Source organism: Arvicola amphibius, chromosome 7 (assembly GCF_903992535.2).
Source record: "Arvicola amphibius chromosome 7, mArvAmp1.2, whole genome shotgun sequence".
NCBI lineage: Eukaryota > Metazoa > Chordata > Mammalia > Rodentia > Cricetidae > Arvicola > Arvicola amphibius.
In genome coordinates, this window is record NC_052053.1 from 45140129 (window position 1) to 45162716 (window position 22588).

A 22588-nucleotide genomic window follows, 5' to 3' on the forward strand; every position below is an offset into this window, starting at 1 on the left:
GATTCGAGCCTGGCAATGGCACTGTTGTTTACACAGGGACACAGACGTGTCAGGAAGATCCAGAAGCCAGGCTTTCTAGGTGGTGACGTGGGTATCAGTCACTGGCGGTCCTCTGGCTTGGGTGGCACCTACTCACAAGGCTCATCAATCACATCAAATGTGCTACAATCAATGTACATCAAATGGTACCAACAAAGGCACCAGTACGCCCCACAGGGCAAGGAGAGGAGGCTTAGAGAACTTAGCTCAAGATCTGGCCTCACATGTTCAAAAGCTGAGCCGCCACCACGGCTGGCTTGGACGGGAACTCTGAGAAGACATGCAGGAGAGGTTAGAGGGCTTTCCACACAACGAGGGGAGGCTCCTCTGTGTGAGAACAGGGTGGCAAGGCGGAGTGTGCTGTCAGCGTGACACAGTCCAGAGTCACTTGAGAAGGGAGTTTTAATTGAGGGACAGCCCAGCTCGGATGGTCCTGTGGACCTGTCTGTGGGTGGCTGGCTTGCTTACTAATTAATGCAGGAGGACCCTGCCCACTGTGAGTAGCACCAGCCTCTACCCAGGTGGTCCTGGGCTGTGTAAAAGAGCAGTTACGTGGGAGCCTGTGTGGGTCAGCAAACAGCTTTTCTCCACGGTTTCTGCTTGAGTTCCTGCATTGACTTCTGTCAATGGTGTCTGTAATCGTGAAGTTACAATGAACACACTCTCCTATCCCCTAAGTTCCTTTAGTCAGTGTCTTATCACAGCAACAGAGAGAAAATGAGAACAGGCCCTGAGCCCCTTCACCCTGGGGCTCTGAGCAAAGCCGAGGCTCACCTTCTCGATGTCCTCCAAGGTGCGGTAGTACTTGGCCTCAGTCTCCTGGATCTCCAGCAAGCAGCAGCTTCTCTTATCATCCTCGGTCATGCCCATTTTCTAGAGAAGACACGAGATGTGAGCCAGGATACCACTACCTGGACAACCTGGTACCCACTGCCACCCATAAGGCCCTGGCTACCTGCACCACACAACAGGATGATACCTTCCCAGTATGGCTACAAGATTACTGAGTGGGCAGTGAGGTCACAGGCCCTTCCCATGATCTGTGGTTGAGGAAACTGAGGCACGTGAATAGGACAGGACTTAATAAGAACATCAAGGAAGGCATGGAAACTTCTAGACTCCTGGGTATCAACTCCTGACTTGGAACCTCGAGTCCTCACCAGACTGGAGGGAAGGCCTCAGGAGAGGCACCTACTACACATAGGTGAGGTGTGCTCATGGTACTTGTGTGAGTGGGTCAGCCCTGTCCAGCAGGTGGCATTGGCCAACCCCTTGGATACTCACAGCTGATCCATTCTGGTTTCCCAATACCAAATGCCCCATAGGCCAGACATCCCTGAGAAGCCAGCTGAAGATAACAGTTCATCAGTGAGCCACCTGGGGACACACCTCTACAGAGGGGAGAACAGGGCCTGACTGAGAGACGGCCTGCACAGAGTGGAGCGAAGAGGGGTTCGGCCCCAGTCAGGCTGTGGTGGACTTTGTAGCAACTTTCATTGGATTCTCTCAGGGTCGGAGAGCCTGGTCTGCCCCCAAATCTCTAAAGACGTGACACTCAGGTAGGCACCCAGGTACACTCTGGTTGGTCCTAAGAGGCCTCTCTATGCTGTGCCACAGAACTAACTCCCTAGCACCGTGCACCACGGGACCTGATGACATCCATCACTATCTGCGGCTGCAAGGGATGGGGTGGGGATGACATCCATGGGGCGGATCTCAACTCGAGTCCCTAAACAACCCTCTCTCTGTGCCTGACAGCGTGTCTCCAAGAACATGGACCTGAGCTTTCTCTATGGCCTGTTACCTTCCCAACAGGTGGGAAAGACAGAGCTGGCGGGGGCCCACCTGGCCTGGTCTTACCTGCAACTTACCTGCATATATCTGATCTGAATGCATGGAGGAACAAACAAGATTGAACCAGTCAGCAGTGTCCACTGTCCTCAAGCATGCTTGGGAAATCAGGGACACCACTGACAGCCCACCCCTGACTGTTAGCCCCAGAAGCCACGTCATAGCCCTTCCCAGAGCCTGCTGAGGAAAGGTCAGGACACAACAGAAGGAGAGAGAGCCTCCTGGTGGGTCCTCCCATGCCTGGGCTCTGAAGCAGCACCTGCCTTTATCTTACTTCATAGAAGGAGCATTTTAATTACCTCCCATTTAGATAGTTTGGTTCAGCTAGTTCCAAACATAATGAGAAGAAGGGGGAACGAGACCCATTGTTTATATCAGAGGCTCCTTACAGCCATAAGTCTATATCCCATCTGTGGATGGACCAGACAGCTCCAAAGATTCAGCATCAGCGCTAGACATTAGAACATGGGCTGTCCTTCAGGACATGGGCAAGCATGACCCTGCCCTGGGATTCTTCAGGACCAGGGACAGTGACAGGCACCGCAAAGAGCTGCAGGAATCTCAAGACAGCCTGAGAGATGGGCATGGGGACCTTTCAAATATACCCCAGGCTCCTGTGCCTGGGTGCTGACATTTACCCTCAGGGCACCCATCTTGCAGGGACTTTGAAGTGAGGAGGCCTTAATTAACCTGGTACTGTTTCCTAGGCCATGTCGGGCTGGCTCTGGGGAAGCCCCAGTCAGGCTGCCTGCAAGGTTGAAGAGCAGAGCCTCTCCCACCTCCTCTGGAGCAGGAGCCCTCAACACAACACGCTGGGAAGGAGAGTGATTATTAGACTCTCGGGAACAAATGTGTATGATCTTCTTAAGGGTGGCGCGAGACGCTGCAAATGTCCCAAGTCTAGCCTTCCATCTCTCCTCCCAAGCTGGGGACACAGCAGGGTGCCATCAGCCTGGGAAAGGCTCTCAAGGTTCTTCAGGGTTCTCTCAGCTGTTTGTTTCTCTGACACCAGCTGGAGGCTCCCACACAGACGGGAGACAGAAATATTGGCTTTTGATAAATTTCCCACTTCTTCGGGGAACGCAAATGCGTCAAAAGCCTCCGCGACTGACAAGTGGCGCGGTGCCCACCTTTGGAGCGTTCAGGGGTCCATGGGAGCTGTGGCCTGCCCCTCCAAAGCCCCCTTTCTGCATCCCTCCAGGATGGAACCCCCCACCTTCCACACAGCAGCTGTTGGCAATACGCCGGAGCTGGCACAAAACATCGTCCGCAAGATCATTAGCCAAGCTGCGTGGAAATAAATACCCTTCAGCATAAAAGGCATGCAGCTGGCCGACGGCGCCCGCACCGGTCTCCCCATTCTCCGCACAAAGAGGTACAATGATATGTGTGCTCAGCCGCACTGTGGTAGCCCGAACACGGAGTTACTATTTAAGGCTCTCTGGATAGGAAGGACTAAGAACCTTCCAAGGAAAATTTTGTAGTCACTCTGCTGGAGGGGCTCATCCGTCATAGGTCGCATCTAGGGCACATCAGAGTGTCCCGACAGGGCTGAAAGGACACTGCAAGGGAGCCCAGGGGGGGTCAGGAAGCACCCAGGTCTGTACTCAGGCAGCTCCCCAAGGGAGGCTCAGGTTCCTTTAGCAAGGGCAGGGTCAGGGCGCTCACCATGGGCTGCTGCACCTCCACCTTGATGATGTCTTCATAGATGTCATCCCCTTCATCTTCACACGGAACACAGTCGTAAATGTCCTCACCCAGGTCATGTTCGCTGCACAGGGAGATGTAGGTGAGCAAGGAAGAAAGGTCCAGCCACCTGAACTGGGGGGCTGCAAAGCATTTCCATGGCCCCTGGCAAAGTCACCCATGTCGGCTCAGACCCCTCCCCCCCATCTACAAAGTGGCGTGCTTCAGTGAGCTAATATCGGACTGGAGAGAGGCTGCCACGAGGACCTGCTTGTCTTCAAAGACTCTTCCTCAGTGATGCTCCAACCCTGGGGTGAATGCTGGAGACACACCAGCCAGAGGCCCTGGTGTGAGACACCTTTCTCTACTAAGATCCTCTTTGGTTGGTCAGCAGCAATGTCCAGCTCCTATCTTAGCCTGTGCCCAGGATCCCCAAATGCTCTGGGAAGCTAGCCCAAGGTGTCCACCAACATTGTGGCCCCATCATGACGATCAAGGGTACAGGACCCACATACAGTCGCCTCTCACACACTGTGGACACCAAGCAGGATGGCGGAACGGAGGGAGACATGGAATACGTGGTGTACCTTCTCAAGCCAGAACCCACGAAAGCAAAGACCAACTTAAAACTCTGGGGAAGTTTTGATTTTGCTCACAACTCCTTGGCTTTCTCCAAGCTACTCATGACAAGTAATTAACACTGACTGCCAACCTGATGGGTGACCACAATCATGACAATCACAGTTGTGCTTTGCACGAGAATAGCTCCAACAGACTTATTCGAATGTTTGGTCCCTGGTTGGTAGTGCTGTTTTGGAGAGGATTAGAGGGTGTGGCCTTACTGGAGGAGGTGTGTCATCACTGGAGGTAGACTTTGAGGTTTCAAAGGCCCCTGCGAAGCCTCTCTCCCTCTCTCTCCATCTCCAACTTGTGCAAACTCTCAGCTGCTATCCCAGCACCACGCTGTCTGACCTGCTGCCATGTCCCCCACCATGAGAGTCATGGGACTCACCCTCTGAAACTGTAAGCAAGCCCTCAATTACACCCTTTCTTTTCTAAGCCATGGTGTCTCCTCACAGCAACAGAAAACTAAGACCATCGCCTAGGAGACAAAGCTCTGAGCGTGCCTGAGCGAAAGCTCCAGAGTGGCTCAGCTGAGGTGGGAAGACCCGCCTCAACTGTGGGAAGCATTGTTCAATGGGGTGGCACCCCATTGAACGGGGTCCTGAATAATTAATGGGTGTACTGAATACAAAGGAGAAAGCAGGTTGAGCACCAGCATCCGCCCCCCTCTCTCGGCTTCCTGACTGTGGGTGCAGTGTTTACATCTTAAACCCCAGCAGGAAGCAGGGAGAGTGCACTGGAAATGGCTTTCGTGTCTAATGGCTTGGAGAGTTTAAGGAAAAGTCTTACAACTGGGAACCAAGTATTTAAATGCCCAAGACTGGGGGACATGTATAATTTAAACCACCACAGTTACCTTCTGCAAGAGGGCTCTGCGGCCTCTGTCTGTGTATCTTGGGGATCCCAGGCACCTCTGGACCTAGCGCAGTCCCCAGACCACCTTTCCATCTGTCTTGTAGTTGATGATAAGACATCTGCCCCATACTCGGCTTTGAACCCTCCCTGACCCATGCAGCAGGTCTACTCAGTCTGCCTGCCATCCCATGCCCACTCCCTCGGGGAGGTAACTGTGCTCTGGAGTTCAGAGGTGCAGAGAGCGAGCCCCGAGCTGACTAGCAGTGAGATCCCACAGACCGAGGCAAAGGTTCAGGAAGGGTGCCGCTTTGGGTATCCCACCTTCCGTCCCAACTCACAAATGCCGGTCAGAGGACAAGGCTAACAAAGAACAAGTCATACAGCAACAGTTCCACGGAGAAATTCCATTGACCCTGGAGCCTTCTGAATGCCCACACCAGAACCAAGGTTTTTTTTTTTTTAAATTGTTCTTTGGTTTTATTTTTCAAGACAGTCTCAACTTTGTAGCCCAAGCTGGCTTAGAACTCACAATGGAGCCCAGGCTAGCCTCAAACTCATGACAATCCTCCTGCCTCACTAGCCTGCTGAGTGCTATGTGAACAGGGATGTGCCACCATGCTCTGCTGAAGTTCTTCTTTTTAATAACTTTTAATTATTATTGTGTATGTGAACACATGGTGGGGAGGTGTGTGTGCCACAGTGTATGTGGTCACATCAGATCCTTTGTGGACTCCACTCTCTCTCTACACATTTATTTGAACTCTAGAGACCTAACTTGCATCTCACTGACCCATCAATTGAAGTTTTAAAAAGCCACTTGTTCTTTTTAGGCCAAGAAAATCCTTGGTGGCCATTTTGCACATTAAATAATACACCTGTGCTTGCATGCAAACATGTGCACGCACACACGCACATACACACGCACACACACACACACACACACTCTGTGGCCTCAGCCCTGACTCTTCCTGACTCTTCTCCCTGCCTGTAGGGGGACATCATCAAATGGGGTGCAGACCCTGGGTGCACATCGCCTCCTGCCGTGCAGGGCTCACACTTAGAGTTCTGGCTCACCTCAGAACTTCTGTGATCTTTCCTGCTAACCCATCAGTGGGTCCGTCTGTCTGTCTTTTGGAAACTGTCACCAGAGATAACATGAATCATTTCCCCTGCCTCTCCGGGCTCTAAGCCAGATTTTGGCCCTGCCTCTCTACCCTCCAGATTCCTGGGCCAGGTGAAGGTTTCAGGGTCCTTTCTGGCAGATATTAGTCAGGCAGACTTCTGTTATGCAGCAGAGCGAGGCTGGAGGCTGAGCTGCTGTCTACAGTTCCGACCACGTGGAACTGAGGGAAACAGATGCTCCAGGCTCCAGGAGCACACGGCTCCTGGCAGATGAGACACCTCTCTATCTAGAGACAGACGCGGGCTTCTCTCCAGCGGGCTGGGGGAAGGAAGTGACGGACAGGGAGTTTGGATGGTGAAACTCCACAGGGCAGTGAAAGGGGTCAAATGGGTAGAAGTTGAGCCTGAGCAGGGACTTGCAGGCTGGCTACCAGCCAGCATCAGAACCCCACTTTTTCTCACCTTACCTTGTGAGGATATCCAAGACAATTCCAGATCACCCAGCTGGGTTCCTTCCCAATAAGGACCTACCTTATCTACCTTACCTGCCTTACCTGCACAGACCCTACCTCAGGCTGATGGGAACCAGTTCTTGAGGTATGACTCTGTTCTTAGGGTCTAGCTCTAACTTTTACTTGAAGATGGGATGGCTGGAAGGGTCATGGCTCTACTGTGATCTCTAGGGCCCTGCTCTGATTCACAGTGAACCGTGCGTTCATGTTCCACACACTCCATGGAACTCAGCTCGGAAGCCTTAGCCAGACGGACATACAAAGGAGCAAACGCATACGCTAAACTTGGGTAGGAGGGGTCAGCCCCACGGTGGTCCAACAAGGCAATGGGCTTATGAGGAGGTCCCACTGTGGTTTCCCATGAGCTTGTGGGTTCTAGCCAAGGGGGCTCCTCGTTAAATCAGCTCTCAGCATTCTTCCCTCAGCTGACTCCATACCAGCTACACACACCTGCACCAGCCTCATGTGTAATGCCAGACGGTGGATTTTCAGTGTCTTTGGTAAGGTTCATAAAACCAGAAACGCGTCTTGGCCGACCTACTCTGACAAAAGGAACTGTCCAACACTCAGTTCAAAGCATTCCAAAACTTATCACAGAACAATGGATGCCCTCTCCACTTCTCCCCTCTCAGCCTCCCTCCTGGCAGCTCCTCAACAGACCGTCACCTTCCCTGCTGAGAAATCCACAGCATAGACAGCTCTTCCCTTTGACATTTTGTTTCTTCTTTTTATTTTTTTTTATTATTTATTTTTTCTTTTGAGCCGTTCTGGAATTTGCTCTATAGACCAGGCTGGCCTCGAACTCACAGAGATCCACCTGCCACTGCCTTACAAGCACTGGGATTAATTAAAGGCATGACCCACCACCGCCCAGCAGCAACTCTTGTCTCATCCTCTGCATCTCATCTCTAAGCCCAGGAGGATTTGCAGCTGGTCCTTCGCAAAGCTGAGTAGTAAGTTGTGATCCGATCTCCTTTTCTATGGACACTGGGCCACTTAAAAGTACAGCCAAGTATGGTGGCATGCTCTTGCAATGCTAACAGTGGGGAGGAAGGAAGAAGAGGATCCTTAGGGCTTCCTGGCCGGCCAGCCTTGGTGAACTCCATGCCCGTCTCAGAAAAAGGGAGCTGAAGAGAAGGGCTCAGAGATTAGGAGCACATATTGCCCTTGCAGAGAACCAGCTTTTGTTCCCAGCACCTATATCAAGTGGCTCATAACCGTCTGGGACTCTAGCTACAGGGGATCCAATGCTTTCTTCTGAACCATATGGAAATCTTTCTCACGGATGTATATACCACCACCTGACACATACTTAAAAATAAAATAGATATGAGGCTGGAGAGATGGCTCAGTGATTAAGAGTACTGATTGCATTTGTGCAGGGCCTGGGTTCAGCTCCAGCATCTACATGGCAGCTCACAACCACCTGTAACCCCAGGCCTTCTTCTGGCCTCCATGGACCCTGCACATATGTAGTGCACACATATACGTGCAGGTGAAACACTCTTACACATAAACTCGCACAACTCAGGTCATCGACAAGAGTAGCAAGTGCTCTTAACTTCTGAGCCATCTCTCTAGCCCCCTGCTAAGCATTCATTCTTAACTGAACAAAGTCTAATTTATCAGGTGTTTCTTCTATGCCATGTCAATTCTATTCATGGTCCTACGTAAAAAAAAATCCTATTATCTTACCTAAGAAACCTTGGCTTTCCTCTAAGCCACAGGGGATTACCCAGTATCTTCTAAGACCTGTACAGCTTCAGTGCTTCTGTTCAGGTGTCAGATCCATCCAGATTGGTTCTGTGTATATCATCCCCACAGGAATGCCCACGTGATCCAGGATGATCTACCCAAGACTTTCTTCTTTCTACTTGGCTGCTTAGACATCTTGGACAAACTCCATCTCACCATATAACTCCGGGTCCCTTCTAGAGCTCTTGGTCCTGTCGTACATGGGCACTCACCCATGAATGGAAACACAGCTGTTTCACTTCAATCTGTAGAAAGTTTTGTGATGGTGTTTATAATGTCCTCCTGCTGTGGGATAATGCTCTTGTACCCTGTAAAGATTTGTCACTTATATTGGCTTAATAAAATGCTGATTGGCCAGTAGCAAGGCGGGACAGATAGGTGGGGTGACCAGACTAGGAGAATTCTGGGAAGAGGAAAGGCTCAGTCTGCAGTGGTCACCCAGACGCAGAAGAAGCAAGATGAAAATGCTGCACTGAGAAAAGGTACCAAACCAGGTGGCTAAACATAGATAAGAATTAATTTAACTTGTAAGAGCTAGCTAGGAATATGCCTGAGCCGTTGGCCAAGCAGTGCTGTAGTTAGTATAGTTTCTGTGCGATTATTCAGGTCTGGGTGGCTGGGAAACGAACACACAGTCTCTGATTACATCCTCCAGTTTCCTTCTTTACAACACAAAATGACTTCGTACGCATGCTTGCCACCAGGCCTGACAACCAGAGTTTGATTCTGGGGTTCCACATGGCGGAAGGAAAGAACTAATCCCACACCACACACTGTCCTTTGAAATTCCACCACAGGTCATGACTCCTAATTTTGTTAGCTGAATACTGGACATTAGGACTGATATGCATCAAGACTCTGGATCCTGAGACTTATGACATCATGCTTATTCTAAGAATGAACCCAGCTGGACTCAAACAGGAGGACATCCTACAGAGGGCAGCTGGGTTCATTCTTAGAATAAGCATGAAGTCATAAGTCGCAGGTTCCAGAGTCTCGATGCATATCAGGAGGACATCCTACAGAGGGCAGAGTTGACACAGCCACTGGATGCAGCTTCCAGCTGCCACCACGTCTTGGTGGAAGTCTTGGGACCCTTGCTATACAGATGGGATGAAGGTTCAGCTCTGAGGATGAGCGTAGGTTGGGGCTTCTGCTCATTGAGATCCCTATCTTTCAGCAGTCAATGGTTTTCCTGGCCCAAAGTTTCAAACTCTTCCATGTTCCACCCACAAAACAGTTCTAAAGGCCTAAAAGCCACATGGTCAGGCCCACTATAGCCAACTTCTCAGTGCCAGTTTCTGTCTTGGTTTTGTTTCTGCTGTTGTCAAAACACCCTAACCAAACAACTTAAGGGAGAAGGAGTTTGCTTGGCTTGCACTTCCAGGTGACGGTCCTTGGTGCAGGGAACTCAGGCAGCAGGAAATTGAAGCAGACGGTCATACCACATCCGCAGTCAAGAGCAGTGAACGATTAATTGTGGGTGCATGGTAGAGCTTGGCGTACTTTCTCCACTCTTAGAGAGCCCATGATCCCCTGCTAGGGAATGGTGCATCCACAGTGGGCTGGGTTTTTCCATCTCAATTAACACAATCAACATAATCCTTCACACACACACACACACACACACACACACGCACGCACGCACGCACGCGCGCGCACCCAGGAGCCAAACTGATCTAGAAAATCTCTCGTTAAGACTCTCAGATGATTTTGGATTGTGTCAAGCTGAGAATTAATATCAATCATCACCCTTCCACAATCTTCAGGGAGTTCTCAGTCCGGCATTCTGTCTTTCCGTCAGCCTGGAGCCTGATTGTCTTTCAGAAGCTTAGGTGTTTAGTTTCAAGCCTTTGGCACTGCTGGCAGGTAGTAGAACAATCATGAGATGGGGCCTACTGAGAAGACGTGAGGTCACTTGCGGGGTGGGCCTTTGAATGAACCTTTTTCTTTTTGCGGGGGCGGGGGGGTGTTTCGAGACAGGGTTTCTCTGTAGCTTTGGAGCCTGTCCTGGAACTAGCTCTTGTAGACCAGGCTGGTCTTGAACTCACAGAGATCCGCCTGCCTCTGCCTCCCGAGTGCTGGGATTAAAGGCATGCGCCACCACCGCCCAGCTCTTGAGTGAACTATTAAGACCCCAGCCCGTCCCCTCTTTTTTCACTTCTGTCATGAGTTTCACCCCTGTAGCCTGAGTTCCATCATGACATCAGTGCTGCCACAGACTAAAGCAATTGAGCCCAGAGACTATGCAGGAAGCTGCTGTAAGCCTTTCTTTGTCAAGTGATGGTCAGGCACTCTGTAATAGTGCTGACAAGCTGACAAACACACCTGTGAAGCAGCCTTCTAGAACCCCAACCACTCAAGATCAATCCCTAGGAGGATACTCCCTCCACTTTCCTCTCAGCTTGTGGGGGCTGTTTAGTGCCTCTGAAAGCATTTTTACATACTTTTCCCCCAAGTTTTGTCATTGCTGGCTGCAGGAATGTTAGTCTGACCCTACGTCCCGTCACTGCCAAGAGCCAGATCTCCTCAGATATCATAGCCCCCATCTGCACCAGTATAAATGGAGGCTCAGAGGGTACCATCAGTAAGTGACCAGAGCCTCCCTCTTCCCACAGTGACAACTAGAGGAATGCCTCTGAGGGGATCCTCAGGTAGGGAGGGGGACTCGGCTTTGCCCCACTCTGGGTACAGAAGAAACAAGGTCACAGCACTGGGACGTTGGAAACACCCCCAGCAGAAACCCCAACATCACACAGTACTGAGATACTGGGAACACCCCCAGGGTGGTCACCCAACACTTATGCACTGCTGCGTTCTGCTCTTGCCGCCCCCTAAAATCAACGGCAATCAGGAACATCCGTCCTGGCAGGACTGGGCTTCATGCACCGCTTCCCACCATCTCTCCTAAGTACCCTGAGGTCAAACATGGTCAGCCAGAGGCAGAAAGAAGGGGACGAAGCTGTTCTGGTGCTTTAACCAAGGGCAGCAGAGCCTCAAAGCTGCAGACCTTACATCCCCTCTCCCACCCAGAAGCAGCTAATCTGATTCCTGTCTGTATCCTGGGCTGACCTTCCTCTCCAAGTCCAGCGCACAGAGCCAGGAGGGTGCCCGTAAGCAGACTCCTCATACTGATACATCTGCATTTATATGATGCTGTCTCTGCCCATTATTTAATCAATTCAGGTCAACGAACAGCTTTGCACATGTTATTAGTTATTATAAAACTGGAGAACTGAAGTTTCACACATGCGTGCTCCAAAGTACTGGAGAGGAAGAAATAAAGAGAACAGCCAAGAGGTGGGCTTTTTTTTTCTTTTTTTTTTTTTTTTTTTGGTTTTTCGAGACAGGGTTTCTCTGTAGCTTTAGAGCCTGTCCTGGAACTAACTCTTGTAGACCAGGCTGGTCTCGAACTCACAGAGATCCACCTGCCTCTGCCTCCCGAGTGCTGGGATTAAAGGCGTGCGCCACCGCCGCCCGGCGAGGTGGGCTTTTTTAAAAAAATTAAAATAAAATTATAAAAGCAAAATCAAACATGATAAGTAACCATAAGATAAACTCAGCGATCAAGATAAAAAAAGTATCAATCAGATACTTTCGGGTTGACTCATATTTATCCTAAGATCAATACTCCACCCAAATCTTTGTTGATCTTTGGGACAGAGATGGCTTCAAGGTGGAGGAACGGCAGGGGGACAATGTTTAGATGAAAATGTGGTTACTTCAGTGTTAGTGGGTGAGGTGACAAGCTCAGGCTGTATGATGGCTAATCGTGGTTGCCAACTAGGCCACGTGAAATCAACGAAAATCTAAGTTGCTAAGCACTCCTGTAAGATTATTTTTTTTAAAAAAAAAAATCTGTTTGCGTATTTGAAGAGGAAAGAGCCATCCTGAAACTGGGCCACGCCCTCGGGTGGCCACCCAAGTGGAAGGACAAGGAAGGAAGAAACTGTTGCTTTGTCTTTACCTGCTTGCCCTCACGCTTGCAGGCAAGTTCATCTCTCAGATTGCTGCAGCCAGTGCTAAATCCAGCTCCTTCAGGATTCCAGGAAACTGAAAGCCGACAGCTGTCCAGGAATCCTCGAGGACGCTGGAGCCAGATGGCAACCGTGGAGAAGTCAAACACCAGAGACTGCACAACCACTGGACGCTTGGACTTTCCATCATGAGCCAGACCTTGCTAGACTACCCAGATGGACCACAGCCTGTATGTGATACATACCTCCATCTATCAGCTCTGTTCCTTCAGAGAACCCTGGCTAATGCAAGCTTTCCTTCTGGTCACAGTGGCATGGATGTCCCAGAATGTCCTTGCTTCTTATACAGACGTCTCATCTCCAAATGTAAGTATTCCAGGCAGAAACCTACACCTCATAGGTCCTTGCATCTGTGATGACAGATTAGCATATGTCCCGTACGTGAGGACCATTCTGATCAGATGAGCAAGAAAGAGGCACTGAGCTGGGAGAAGGCTGCAAAATGAGGTCACCTGGGTGATCTGGACGGCCCTATGCAGCAGCTCATGAGTTCATGAGAACCCAGCTAAGGTCCCAGAACCTGCCTCAAACAGCCTCCCAAAGGCTGCAGAGCCTTCCACCGGGGCCAATTTCAGCACATCTTACCACAGATGTTAAAAGGTTCAAGTCCCTGCCTGGTCCTGTCAGGAGGCTCCAGGAACACAGAAGGGTAGATCTAGAGCCCACTTCACCTAGGGCCATGCTTCATGGAAGAGCTGGATCCCCAGCACACGGGAGCTGCACCAGTCAGTGCTGGTGGAGGCCCATAGCCTCCAGGACAGGGGAGTGGCACGGATTCCTACCTGGAACTTGACTCTTGTATGTAGCCCCTGGTCAGAGGGTAGTAAAGCAGATCTAAGCCATTTCCTAGCTCAGTTTCCCTAGCACAGGGCTTGCTACCTGTAAATGTTCAATGCATAGCTGCCACGGTTCACCATCCAGAGGGTGGAAGAGAGAGTCAGTCAGGAATATGACTTCAGCACAGGGGCTGTGCTCGTGGACAGGACAGGGGGCCGGTGAGACAGCTCAGTGTGTACTTGCCCCCACACTTGATAACCTGAGTTCGATCCCCAGAACCCACATGGTGAAAAGAGAGACTTGATTCCTGGAAGCTGTCCCCTGACCTCCCATCCACAACACAAAATAAATGAAATGGGATTACAATATTTTTAATAAAGTAAATCTTAGGTGCTAGAGAGATGGCTCCATGAATAAGAGCACTTACTGCTTTTGCAGAAGAACAAATTCAGTTCCTACCACCCAGACTGAACAATTCATAAGTGCCAGAATCCCAACTTTAGGGATTCAAAATGTCTGGCCTTCTCTGGCACCTGCACTTAACAATGTACATACTCCATGCACAGGAATAATAATAATAATAATAATAATAATAATAATAATAATAATATAATCTCTTTTAAAATTAAATCTTCAAAGAAAGAAAAGAAAAGGGAAGGAGAGGGAATGAAGATATAACACATTCAATGATTAAAAGCATTTGCTGCTCTTCCAGAAGGAAGACTCAAGTTATCCCTATATCCAATGGCTTATAACCACCTGTAACTGTAACCAGAAGATCTAGTGTCTCTTCTGGCCTCCATGGGCACTCAAACAGGTCTCTCACTCACACATAAACACACATGCGCGTGCACACACGTAAGCATGCACATGTGCACGTGCACACACACACCATGCACGCACATACACACACGTAAGCATGCACACATGCATGCACTTACAGGCAGGGAGAGAGACATACATACACATAAATAAAAATCTTTTTCAAAAAAAACCTGTTTCTAATGACAGAGAGTATGAGCTTCAGAGATGGCTCGGTCAGTAAAGTGCTTGCCTCACAAGCATGAGGACCTGAGTTCAATCCCCAGTATCCACTTAAAGGCTGGGGATGCATAATGACATGTGCTTGTGATCCCAGGTCTCAGGAGGTGGAGCAAGGTATTGGCCAGCCAACCTGATCTAATGGGAGAACTCAAGGCCATTGAGAGAATCTCTTAAAAAAAAAAAAAAAAAAAAAGTATGGTCCCAAGGAATGGCCACCAAGGCTGATATCCACATGGGCTCATTCTCACACAGAGACTCTGGGGATAGAACCCATAGCCTTTCACATGCTAAGCAAATGCCTTAGGACACGAGGCATAAACAACAATGAACACAATAGCTAGACCTTGGAAGCCCTGGAACTTGGGGCTGGCACTGCCTCCCAGGGTGGTAGGAATAGTCCTTCCTGGCCCAGCTGCCATAGAAAGCACAAGAACATATGTGTGGGGAGGGACTGCCCCACACAGTGGCAGGACTATGACAATTAGACACAGCTGGGCCACATGGCATGAAAGCACAGTGGCCCCTTACCTGCCCCAGCCTCTCCCTCCTGCAGCTTCTGAAGTCAGCTGCACTGACAGATGCTATACCCCACAATGACTCCTCTTACAATGGCCTGAACTCTTCCAGAAGGAGCCCAAAGCGTCTCTCTCCCACCTCCTGCCTGAGCCCCTGTAGCCCACAGCCTCTCTACCCTGCATGGTGGCTGATCCCGGCACCCTGGTTTTCCACAAGGCAGCTGCTGAGAGGCCCACCTTCCTCACCCTACAATGGGGGAAATGAGCAACTGCCCTCTGCCTCGGGCACTGGGTGTTTATAGGGGACATAAACATCGTGGTGACAGGCTTGGCACACACTGTGAGCTCAGCCCCAGGCATGAGGCTGGCAGGCAAGCTTGTGACAAGCCACCATGAACTTGTTACTAGGAAACCAAAGGGGACATGGGGCTTTTTTTTTTAAACCTCGGCCTACACCAGACTTCGGTTCATCTCAGGGCACAGGCAGCAGAGAGTGGCTGCTGTGGACTGGATCATCTGTTTGTGAGGACAGATGGACAGACAAGGACCCTAGACACCTTTAATCACTCTCTGTTGGAAAAGTCACTCTGCCTACAGGTAGGTGCCAGGAACTACCTAGCCAGACTCACCTGGCTACAAGCCTGCTGGGGCTCTGCCCTCCCCCCACCCCCCCACACACACACACACACACACACACACACACACACGCACCCACATTCACACACATACAAAGAGAGAGAGAGAGAGAGAGAGAGAGAGAGAGAGAACAATTGCCTCTTTTCTGGGAATCCTTCCTAAGCAGCAGAAAAGCCTAGAAACATCGACAAATAAATAAGTAAATAAGCAAGCAAGCAGGCGGCACTGGGTCACAAGGGCTAGTCCCACAGGGACATCCTAGGCCCCAGGCAGATGGTCCAGGGTTTCGGTTCCTCCTTGTCACATGGCACAGACGATGTGGCCCCCAGCGAGGCACTTCCCCTCCTGAAGTTCTAGTTTTCAACTGCAAAATGGAGGACGGAGCCCCCACTTATGCTGTCAGGGATGAAATGGCATGGAATCCTGCAGGGGCACTGTGGGGGACACACAGGGATCCTTCACACAAGGAGTGCAATATTCTAAGTATCTGTCACCCCTGTATCCTGTCCCCAACCCTCTCTTGGTGGGGATGACTGTCAGGGTACATGTGTGAAAGCCAGAGGACAGCTTGAAGGAGTCCGTTCTCTCCTCCTACCTGGTAGGTCCTGGGAATCAAACTCAGGCTGTCCGGCTGGACTGCAAGTACCTTTACCTGCTGAGCCATCTCGCTGGTCCTGGCTCTTCCTTCTAACACGCTGTGCTAGGCTCAGGTCAAGTGAGCTGCCTCCTTTGCTCCTTACAAAGGACCCGTAGGGACCACTCTCTAGTGATGTAGAAAAACAATGGAGACTCAGTGTCAAGGTCACCCAGCGCTCTGGACACACTTCAGGAGAAGGCATCCTTTTAGCATGGCAGGGCTGTGGGTGGCTTCTTGGAGGTAACATCTGGGCTGGGTTTTGTAGAATGAGTAGGAGTTTGCATGCATGATTGAACTTCGACAGTAGAACCCTGCGCGGCCTGCTTACTCATTTTGCAGGGTTCTCCTATGTGCTTCTGTGTGCCACATCTGTGCTAAATACAAGACATGACATCTGGAAGGCCAAGTCTTCCTCTCTCAGGGTTCCTAAAAGACATCATTGGATTTGCAAGGGCCCCGTTAGACAGAACAAAGCTCTCTGCTAAGTTCCCAAGTAGGATAAATGAGACCCAGACTGTCCCCAGAGCCCTGCCCAAAATTCAGCAGTGGCTGATCTGGTATGCAATTCAATAGACCCTGAAGAGTTCTCAGAAGCCATTCCAACAGAAGTTGTTAGGGTGGGGGTACATTTTCTTTGGTTTGGGTAGGCGCTGGTAAGGTGGCCATGTTTCTATAAGCAACAACACTAATGAAACTCTCGGGGTCACTGTGGTAGTCTGAATGTAATTGGCCCCCATAAGCTCACAGAGAGTGGTACTATTAGGTGTGGCCTTATTGGAGGAAGTGTGTCATTGTGGAGGCAGGCTTTGAGGTCTCCTATGCTCAAGTTACACCCAGTGTCACAGTTCACTTCCTGTTGCCTGAGGATCAAGATGTAGAACACTCAGCCACTCTTCCAGCACCATGTCTGCCTCCATGCCACCATGTCCCTGCCATGATGATAATGGGCTAAATCTCTGGAACTGTAAGCTACCCCATTAAATGTTTTGCTTTATAAGAGTTGCTGTGGCCATGGTCTCTTGACAGTGATAGAAACCCTAACTAAGGCAGTAACCAAGAGACGGACAGGAAGGAAGCTTGTGAGACAGCACTTGAGGCACAAGGATAAGGACCTGAGTTCAGATCTCCAGAACCCACGTAAAGGTTGAACATGGTAGCAAGTGCTTCTGTAACCCCAGTGCTCTTACGGGGAGATGGGAGGCAGTCAGGAGAACCCTTGGGAACTCACCAGTCAGCTCTCCCAGTGGGAGTAGCAGAAAGAGAACGAAGCCCTGTTGAAGTAGAAGGTGAAGACTATCACCTAAGATCGTCCTCTGACCTCCAAGCATACGCTGTGGCACAGGAGTCTAATGTACACACACACATACACACACTTACATCATACACATACACACACAGACAGACGTGAATACAGACATGGAGCAGTTGTGAAAACAGGAATTAGCAGGAGTGGGGAAGGGGTGAATATGATCAAAACTGTCCTGTTCATATATGAAAATGTCACAAGGAAATCCATTATAGATAACTAATATATGCTAATAAAACAATTTTTTTTTAAAAAAAAGAAAGAAAGAAAAGAAACCAAGCCTGGCAGAGTGGTGCACACCTGTGATCCAAGTCCTTGGGAGACTGGGGTAGGAGGATCACAGGGAGTTCCAGGGCAGCCCAGGCTACAGAGTGACAGAGGACAAGATGTGACTCCATTTCAAAACAACAATAAATTAAAAATCCTAGACACATCAAGGAAGTTCTTTCCTCCCAGCCTGGATGTGTGTGTGTCTGGAGCAGATGCCCCCTGGATGACACGGGGTAAAAGGGAAGCAGAAGCAGTTTAGATGCAGGGTGACAGTCTCAGGTCTACACAGGTGCCAACCATGCACCAGCACCAAGGCAGAGTCCGCCGGGCAGCATTTGGGGTAGGAGGGCCATTACTCAGACATAAATTCTAACCTCAGCTCTATCCTTCAATAGAGGGACACCCTGGGCAGGTGCCTTCAACCTCTCAGAGCCCTATCTCCTTCCAGGCTCTAGAGCCTCTACCCAGGCCATTGAGGACAGGAACGAACTGATAGAGATGTGGTCCATGACCACCAGTTTCATGATTCCATTCAGCCAGTCCCTATGGCCAGAATTTCTTGTTCTTAGAAACAAGAAGCCCAGGACATCAGTGAACGCCTACACCAAGAAGAAGCCCATCTTGCACAAGTGAGACACCAAGGGATACCGGGGAGGCAGCTCCACCCATAGCAATGCTGGGGGTCCAGTCAAGGTGGCTTAGGCAAGAAAGGGAAAAGGGGCTACATGGTGGTGGCCTTTATTTCCAGCACTCGGGAGGCAGAAGCAGGTGCATCTCTATGAGTTATAGGCCACCCTGGTCTACAAGAGCCAGTTCCAGGACAGCCAGGGGTACACAGAGAAACTCTGTCTCAAAACACACACACACACACACACACACACACACACAGAGAGAGAGAGAGAGAGAGAGAGAGAGAGAGAGAGAGAGAGAGAGAGAGAGAGAGAGAGAGAGAGAGAGAGAAGAGGGAGGGAGAGGGAGGGAGAGGGAGAGAGGGAGAGAAAGGGAGAGGAGAGACAGAGAGAGGGAGGGGGGAAGGGAGGAAGGGAGGAAGAGAGGGAGAGAGGGAGGGAGGGAGGGAGGGAGGGAGGGCGGGCGGAAGCCTTTTGATCCCTGGCTCTCACTCACTTAAGAAGTCCAGGGTCTCGGCCTTAGGCAACAATCCCATAGGTCAAGGGTACAACTTCACACTGTGAGCCCCAATGCAAAGGCCTGCCTGTAAGACCCGCCTAAACTGTCCTCTAGCCCATGGCCTCCTCTCCAGCCATCACCTCAGCCATGAGCCTGAGGAACTTGAACTGAGGCATGAGGGTGCCATCCCCACCTCTTCTCAGGGAAGAGGCCTTACCTTTCGCCCTCCTCGACTATAAGAGATTGGTCTGTACTCTTTCTAGGGGTGTGTGGACACAGATGCCTTCTGAAGGAGTCAGGAGACATGTTGTTGTTGCTTGGGAAAACAAAGACTCACGCAGCCCAGGCTGGCCTTGAACTCCTGATTCTCCCATCCCAGTTCCTGAAGTGCCACCATTACAGGTGTGCCCCACCATGCCTGAAGTCTGCTCTAAAGCTCACCCCTGGGGGAAAGGAGCTATTTGGGGTGAATGTAAAGCATCCCAAACATACCCTCCCGACTCAGGCTCCGAGCATGGCATCCTGCACACTCTAGCCTCAAGGAGCAGCGCTGAACTAGAAAACTCTGAAGACAGATTTCAGACTTTGCTTTCTCTGACAGTGTTGGGCTAGGGTAGAGATGGGTTTCCACTTGAATGAGGGTCCTACAGGGATACAGCCCTTGCTCTCTGCTCTTAAAGAGCATTGCAGAGTGGCCAGGGCTTGGCATTTCTGGGGTCAGATGGGAGAAAAACAACCACCCTCCCAAGTCACTGCCATCCCTGCCACCCCTCTGTACCTCACCTCCCCCTCCCCCAGAGCATGGAAGGACTCCAACCCGCCTTCATTTATATGCCTTAAGAATTACTCCATAGCTGTTTCATAATGCAATATAATATGCAGCTATACCCTTACAGAAAAGTTACAGTCCCTGGCTGGGCATGAGCCCATGTGTTTAAGGCTGAAAACTAATTCACCTCAGAGGACAATGAAGTCAGACAGAGACAGCACAAAGCAGGCTCTGCCATGACAGACTGTGATGTCTGTGACCTCAAAGGGACATCTGTGCAGGTTTCAGAGTGGAGACGGAGAAACTGGGGCCCTTGGAGGGACCGAGAAACTTGAGGCAGTAACAGAGAGCAGGAAAGCTACACAGCCTGCGGTGGGTGGCGCACACCCTTGCTTTTCTGGGCCCTGGGAAGGTCCCAGCCATGTCACCTGGGCACAGAGAGCCCTGAAAGGAAGACAATGGACCAAAGCCAGACAGACATTTGCAGCCACGGGGGCCCTGGCTGCTGCCCCTCACATGTAAGAGTTATTCTTGCGCCATCAGCTCTTCTATATAAAATGGCACTAGCCGTGCAGATGTAGACTGGGGGCAGACCTGAGAGGTGAGCTCAGACACTTTTAGAGGCAGGCCATTATGCAAATGCAGGTGCCACTTTTTAGAGTGACTGAAAAGCGGGCCTTTCCTTTTGGGCTTATTTTGCTTAATAATGACTTTTTTTTTTTTTTGGTTTTTGAGACAAGGTTTCTCTGTGGCTTTGGAGCCTGTCCTGGAACTAGCTCTTGTAGACCAGGCTGGCCTCAAACTCACAGAGATCCGTCTGCCTCTGCCTCCCGAGTGCTGGGATTAAAGGCGTGCGCCACCATCGCCCGGCAATAATGACATTTTTAAGTGACAGTGTTTTGTGTTCGTTGTCTCCAGCAGCTGCTCTGACTACTTGATCACACATTGCTTAACAATCTGAAGAGGGAACTGAGAGCCCTTTCCAGTGTTCCTGACCTGTGGGGTTCTGCTCAAGCTCCCGGAAGGATATTTGAGACCACGGCTCCTATTGCCTGGCTCAGTGGCTCAGGGCCATGCACGGTAGTCATGTAACAAATGAATCTGGACCAATCACAGACTATATGCCCGGCCAGGGGACTGACTGAAAACGCAATTTCTTGTTGGCAGCTGTTCCACGGAAAACACTGCTCTGGCAACATTTTGGGTCAATCAGTTCAAATAAAATACATTCTTCAGATTAACTTCACCTGTTTCCGCTTAGGCTTTTCCTGTGGCTACTAGAAAATCAGCAGTCAGGCATATAACTCATGTTTGCTCTCCTCCACGCGGCGCTGCCACTGCTACTTAGAGGCCGGGGAGAGCCATGGTCTCAGTCAATGAAGCCGGTTCAGGAGGAGCCCCCAGGTGCCCACGGTGCCCGTGAGCACCCTGTAGTTCCAGTGCCGCTGCCTTAGCAACAGGCCCACCAACCAGGTACTGACCTCTTGTGTTACAATGAAGGAAACCGAGGTACATGGAAGCAAGCAATCTGCCAAGACCACCTGGGCAGGAAATGGCAGCCCGAGGGCTCAGCGCACTGCTCCTGCAGCGCACAGTCCAGCCGGACAATGGAGGCTGCCCATAGACCAGACCTGGAGTGCCAAGGAGGCAGTCACATCGGGGAGCCAGTGCTTAACTCACCCCCTCCACCACCACCACAAGCTGCAGTGTCTGGGTCAGGGTGGCTGAAAGGTGGAGACATGCAACATGATCATTATTGAGGATCCAGGCCCTTATACGCTGAAATGCTCTCCCCAACACACAGCTGCTCCCACAAGATGACACTATCCCCAGGCGGTCTGCTTCTGTAATGGGCAAACGTCACTACCAGTTCCACAGAGACCAGGAAATCTGCCTTCCAAGGAAAGGGGAAGAAAGGTGGTGGTGGGGGGAAAGCATAGAAAATTTATTAAACTCGAGCCACTAGGACCAAACGGCAACTTAAAGATTCAGACTCAGCCTCGTTCCCCGTAATTTACGGTTCAGGTTTGCAGTAACGGCAAGGTTAGGGATTAAGGGGGCTCAGGGTGAATGTCACCAAGGAACAGCTTCCAGCCGAGCAAGGCTACATGCTCTCCAACTTACATTCCTACGAGAGCAGTTCCAGCTTGTCCTGGAGAAAGAGACCAGTGGCAAACCAGAAGGGGCAGAGGAAGAGGGAGGTAGGTACCCAGGTTCCAGGCCAGACTGACCATATGTGAGTCCTTGAGATTGAAAGGCATCCCACGAACCATAGTACACAGGCTACCTCCAGGAGGGCAGCTTGAAAAACATGCTAGCCCTAAAATATCAGGATATCTCATACCTGGCCCTAGATACACAAAACCTACATGGTCCTTGTCCTTCCAAACTCCAGGCTGTGCCCCCCTGAGGGACATTTCCAGGAGATAAAAAACTTAAGAGAGACCTCAGGAGAACTGCTCCCGGCACCGGCTCAGCCAGAGGTTCCCGGCTTCTATAGGATCACCCAATTGGAGGAGAGGTTAGGGCAGACCTAGAGTCAAAGTTCAGCATGCCACTTACTAGCTGAGTGACACAAACCAGTTGCAGCCTCCCTCTGGGCTCATTTCCCAATCTGTGAAGTGGAGGCAACAGAAGGCTAGAGTTTACAAAGCATGAGAGGGGAAGGGTGTCGTGCATGGTCCCAGCAAGAATAACTAGCCAGCACTGCCCATACTGTAGCCCCTTACAGCGCCACCGACGCCACACCATATACATCAGGCACGTACTAAGGGCTGGAGTCTTCAGACAGGGCCTGACCTCAGGACCCGCCTGGTTTCCAGGAGACATTCCAGGAGACTGAGTTTCTAAGATAGCAAACAGAGGCGCAGGGGCTGTGGGTAGCTCACACAAGGCTTCCCACAGCGAGGGCATCTAGGATAACTCTGAGCCCAGCACATATCCCCAGACTGCAACACCAGGGCAGAGGCACCATGCTCTTGAGAATCTCCCTTGTACTATGCCACTAGCCTGAATCCCTTCCCCC

The 22588-nt window shown here is 50.7% G+C and overlaps 1 protein-coding gene across 3 annotated transcripts in view; it reads right to left on the minus strand.

Moving 5' to 3' along the window:
* The window catches only part of Vav2 (vav guanine nucleotide exchange factor 2), a 177924-nt gene that overhangs the window by 37028 nt on the left and 118308 nt on the right, over positions 1-22588 (minus strand). For all 3 annotated transcript variants that reach the window (XM_038336282.1, XM_038336280.1, XM_038336281.2), the window contains exons 5-6: positions 3559-3661; positions 814-912 (exon numbers count right to left, since the gene is read on the minus strand). In XM_038336282.1, coding sequence (XP_038192210.1) covers positions 814-912; positions 3559-3661 — 202 coding nt within the window. The remainder of the gene's footprint in view (positions 1-813; positions 913-3558; positions 3662-22588) is intronic.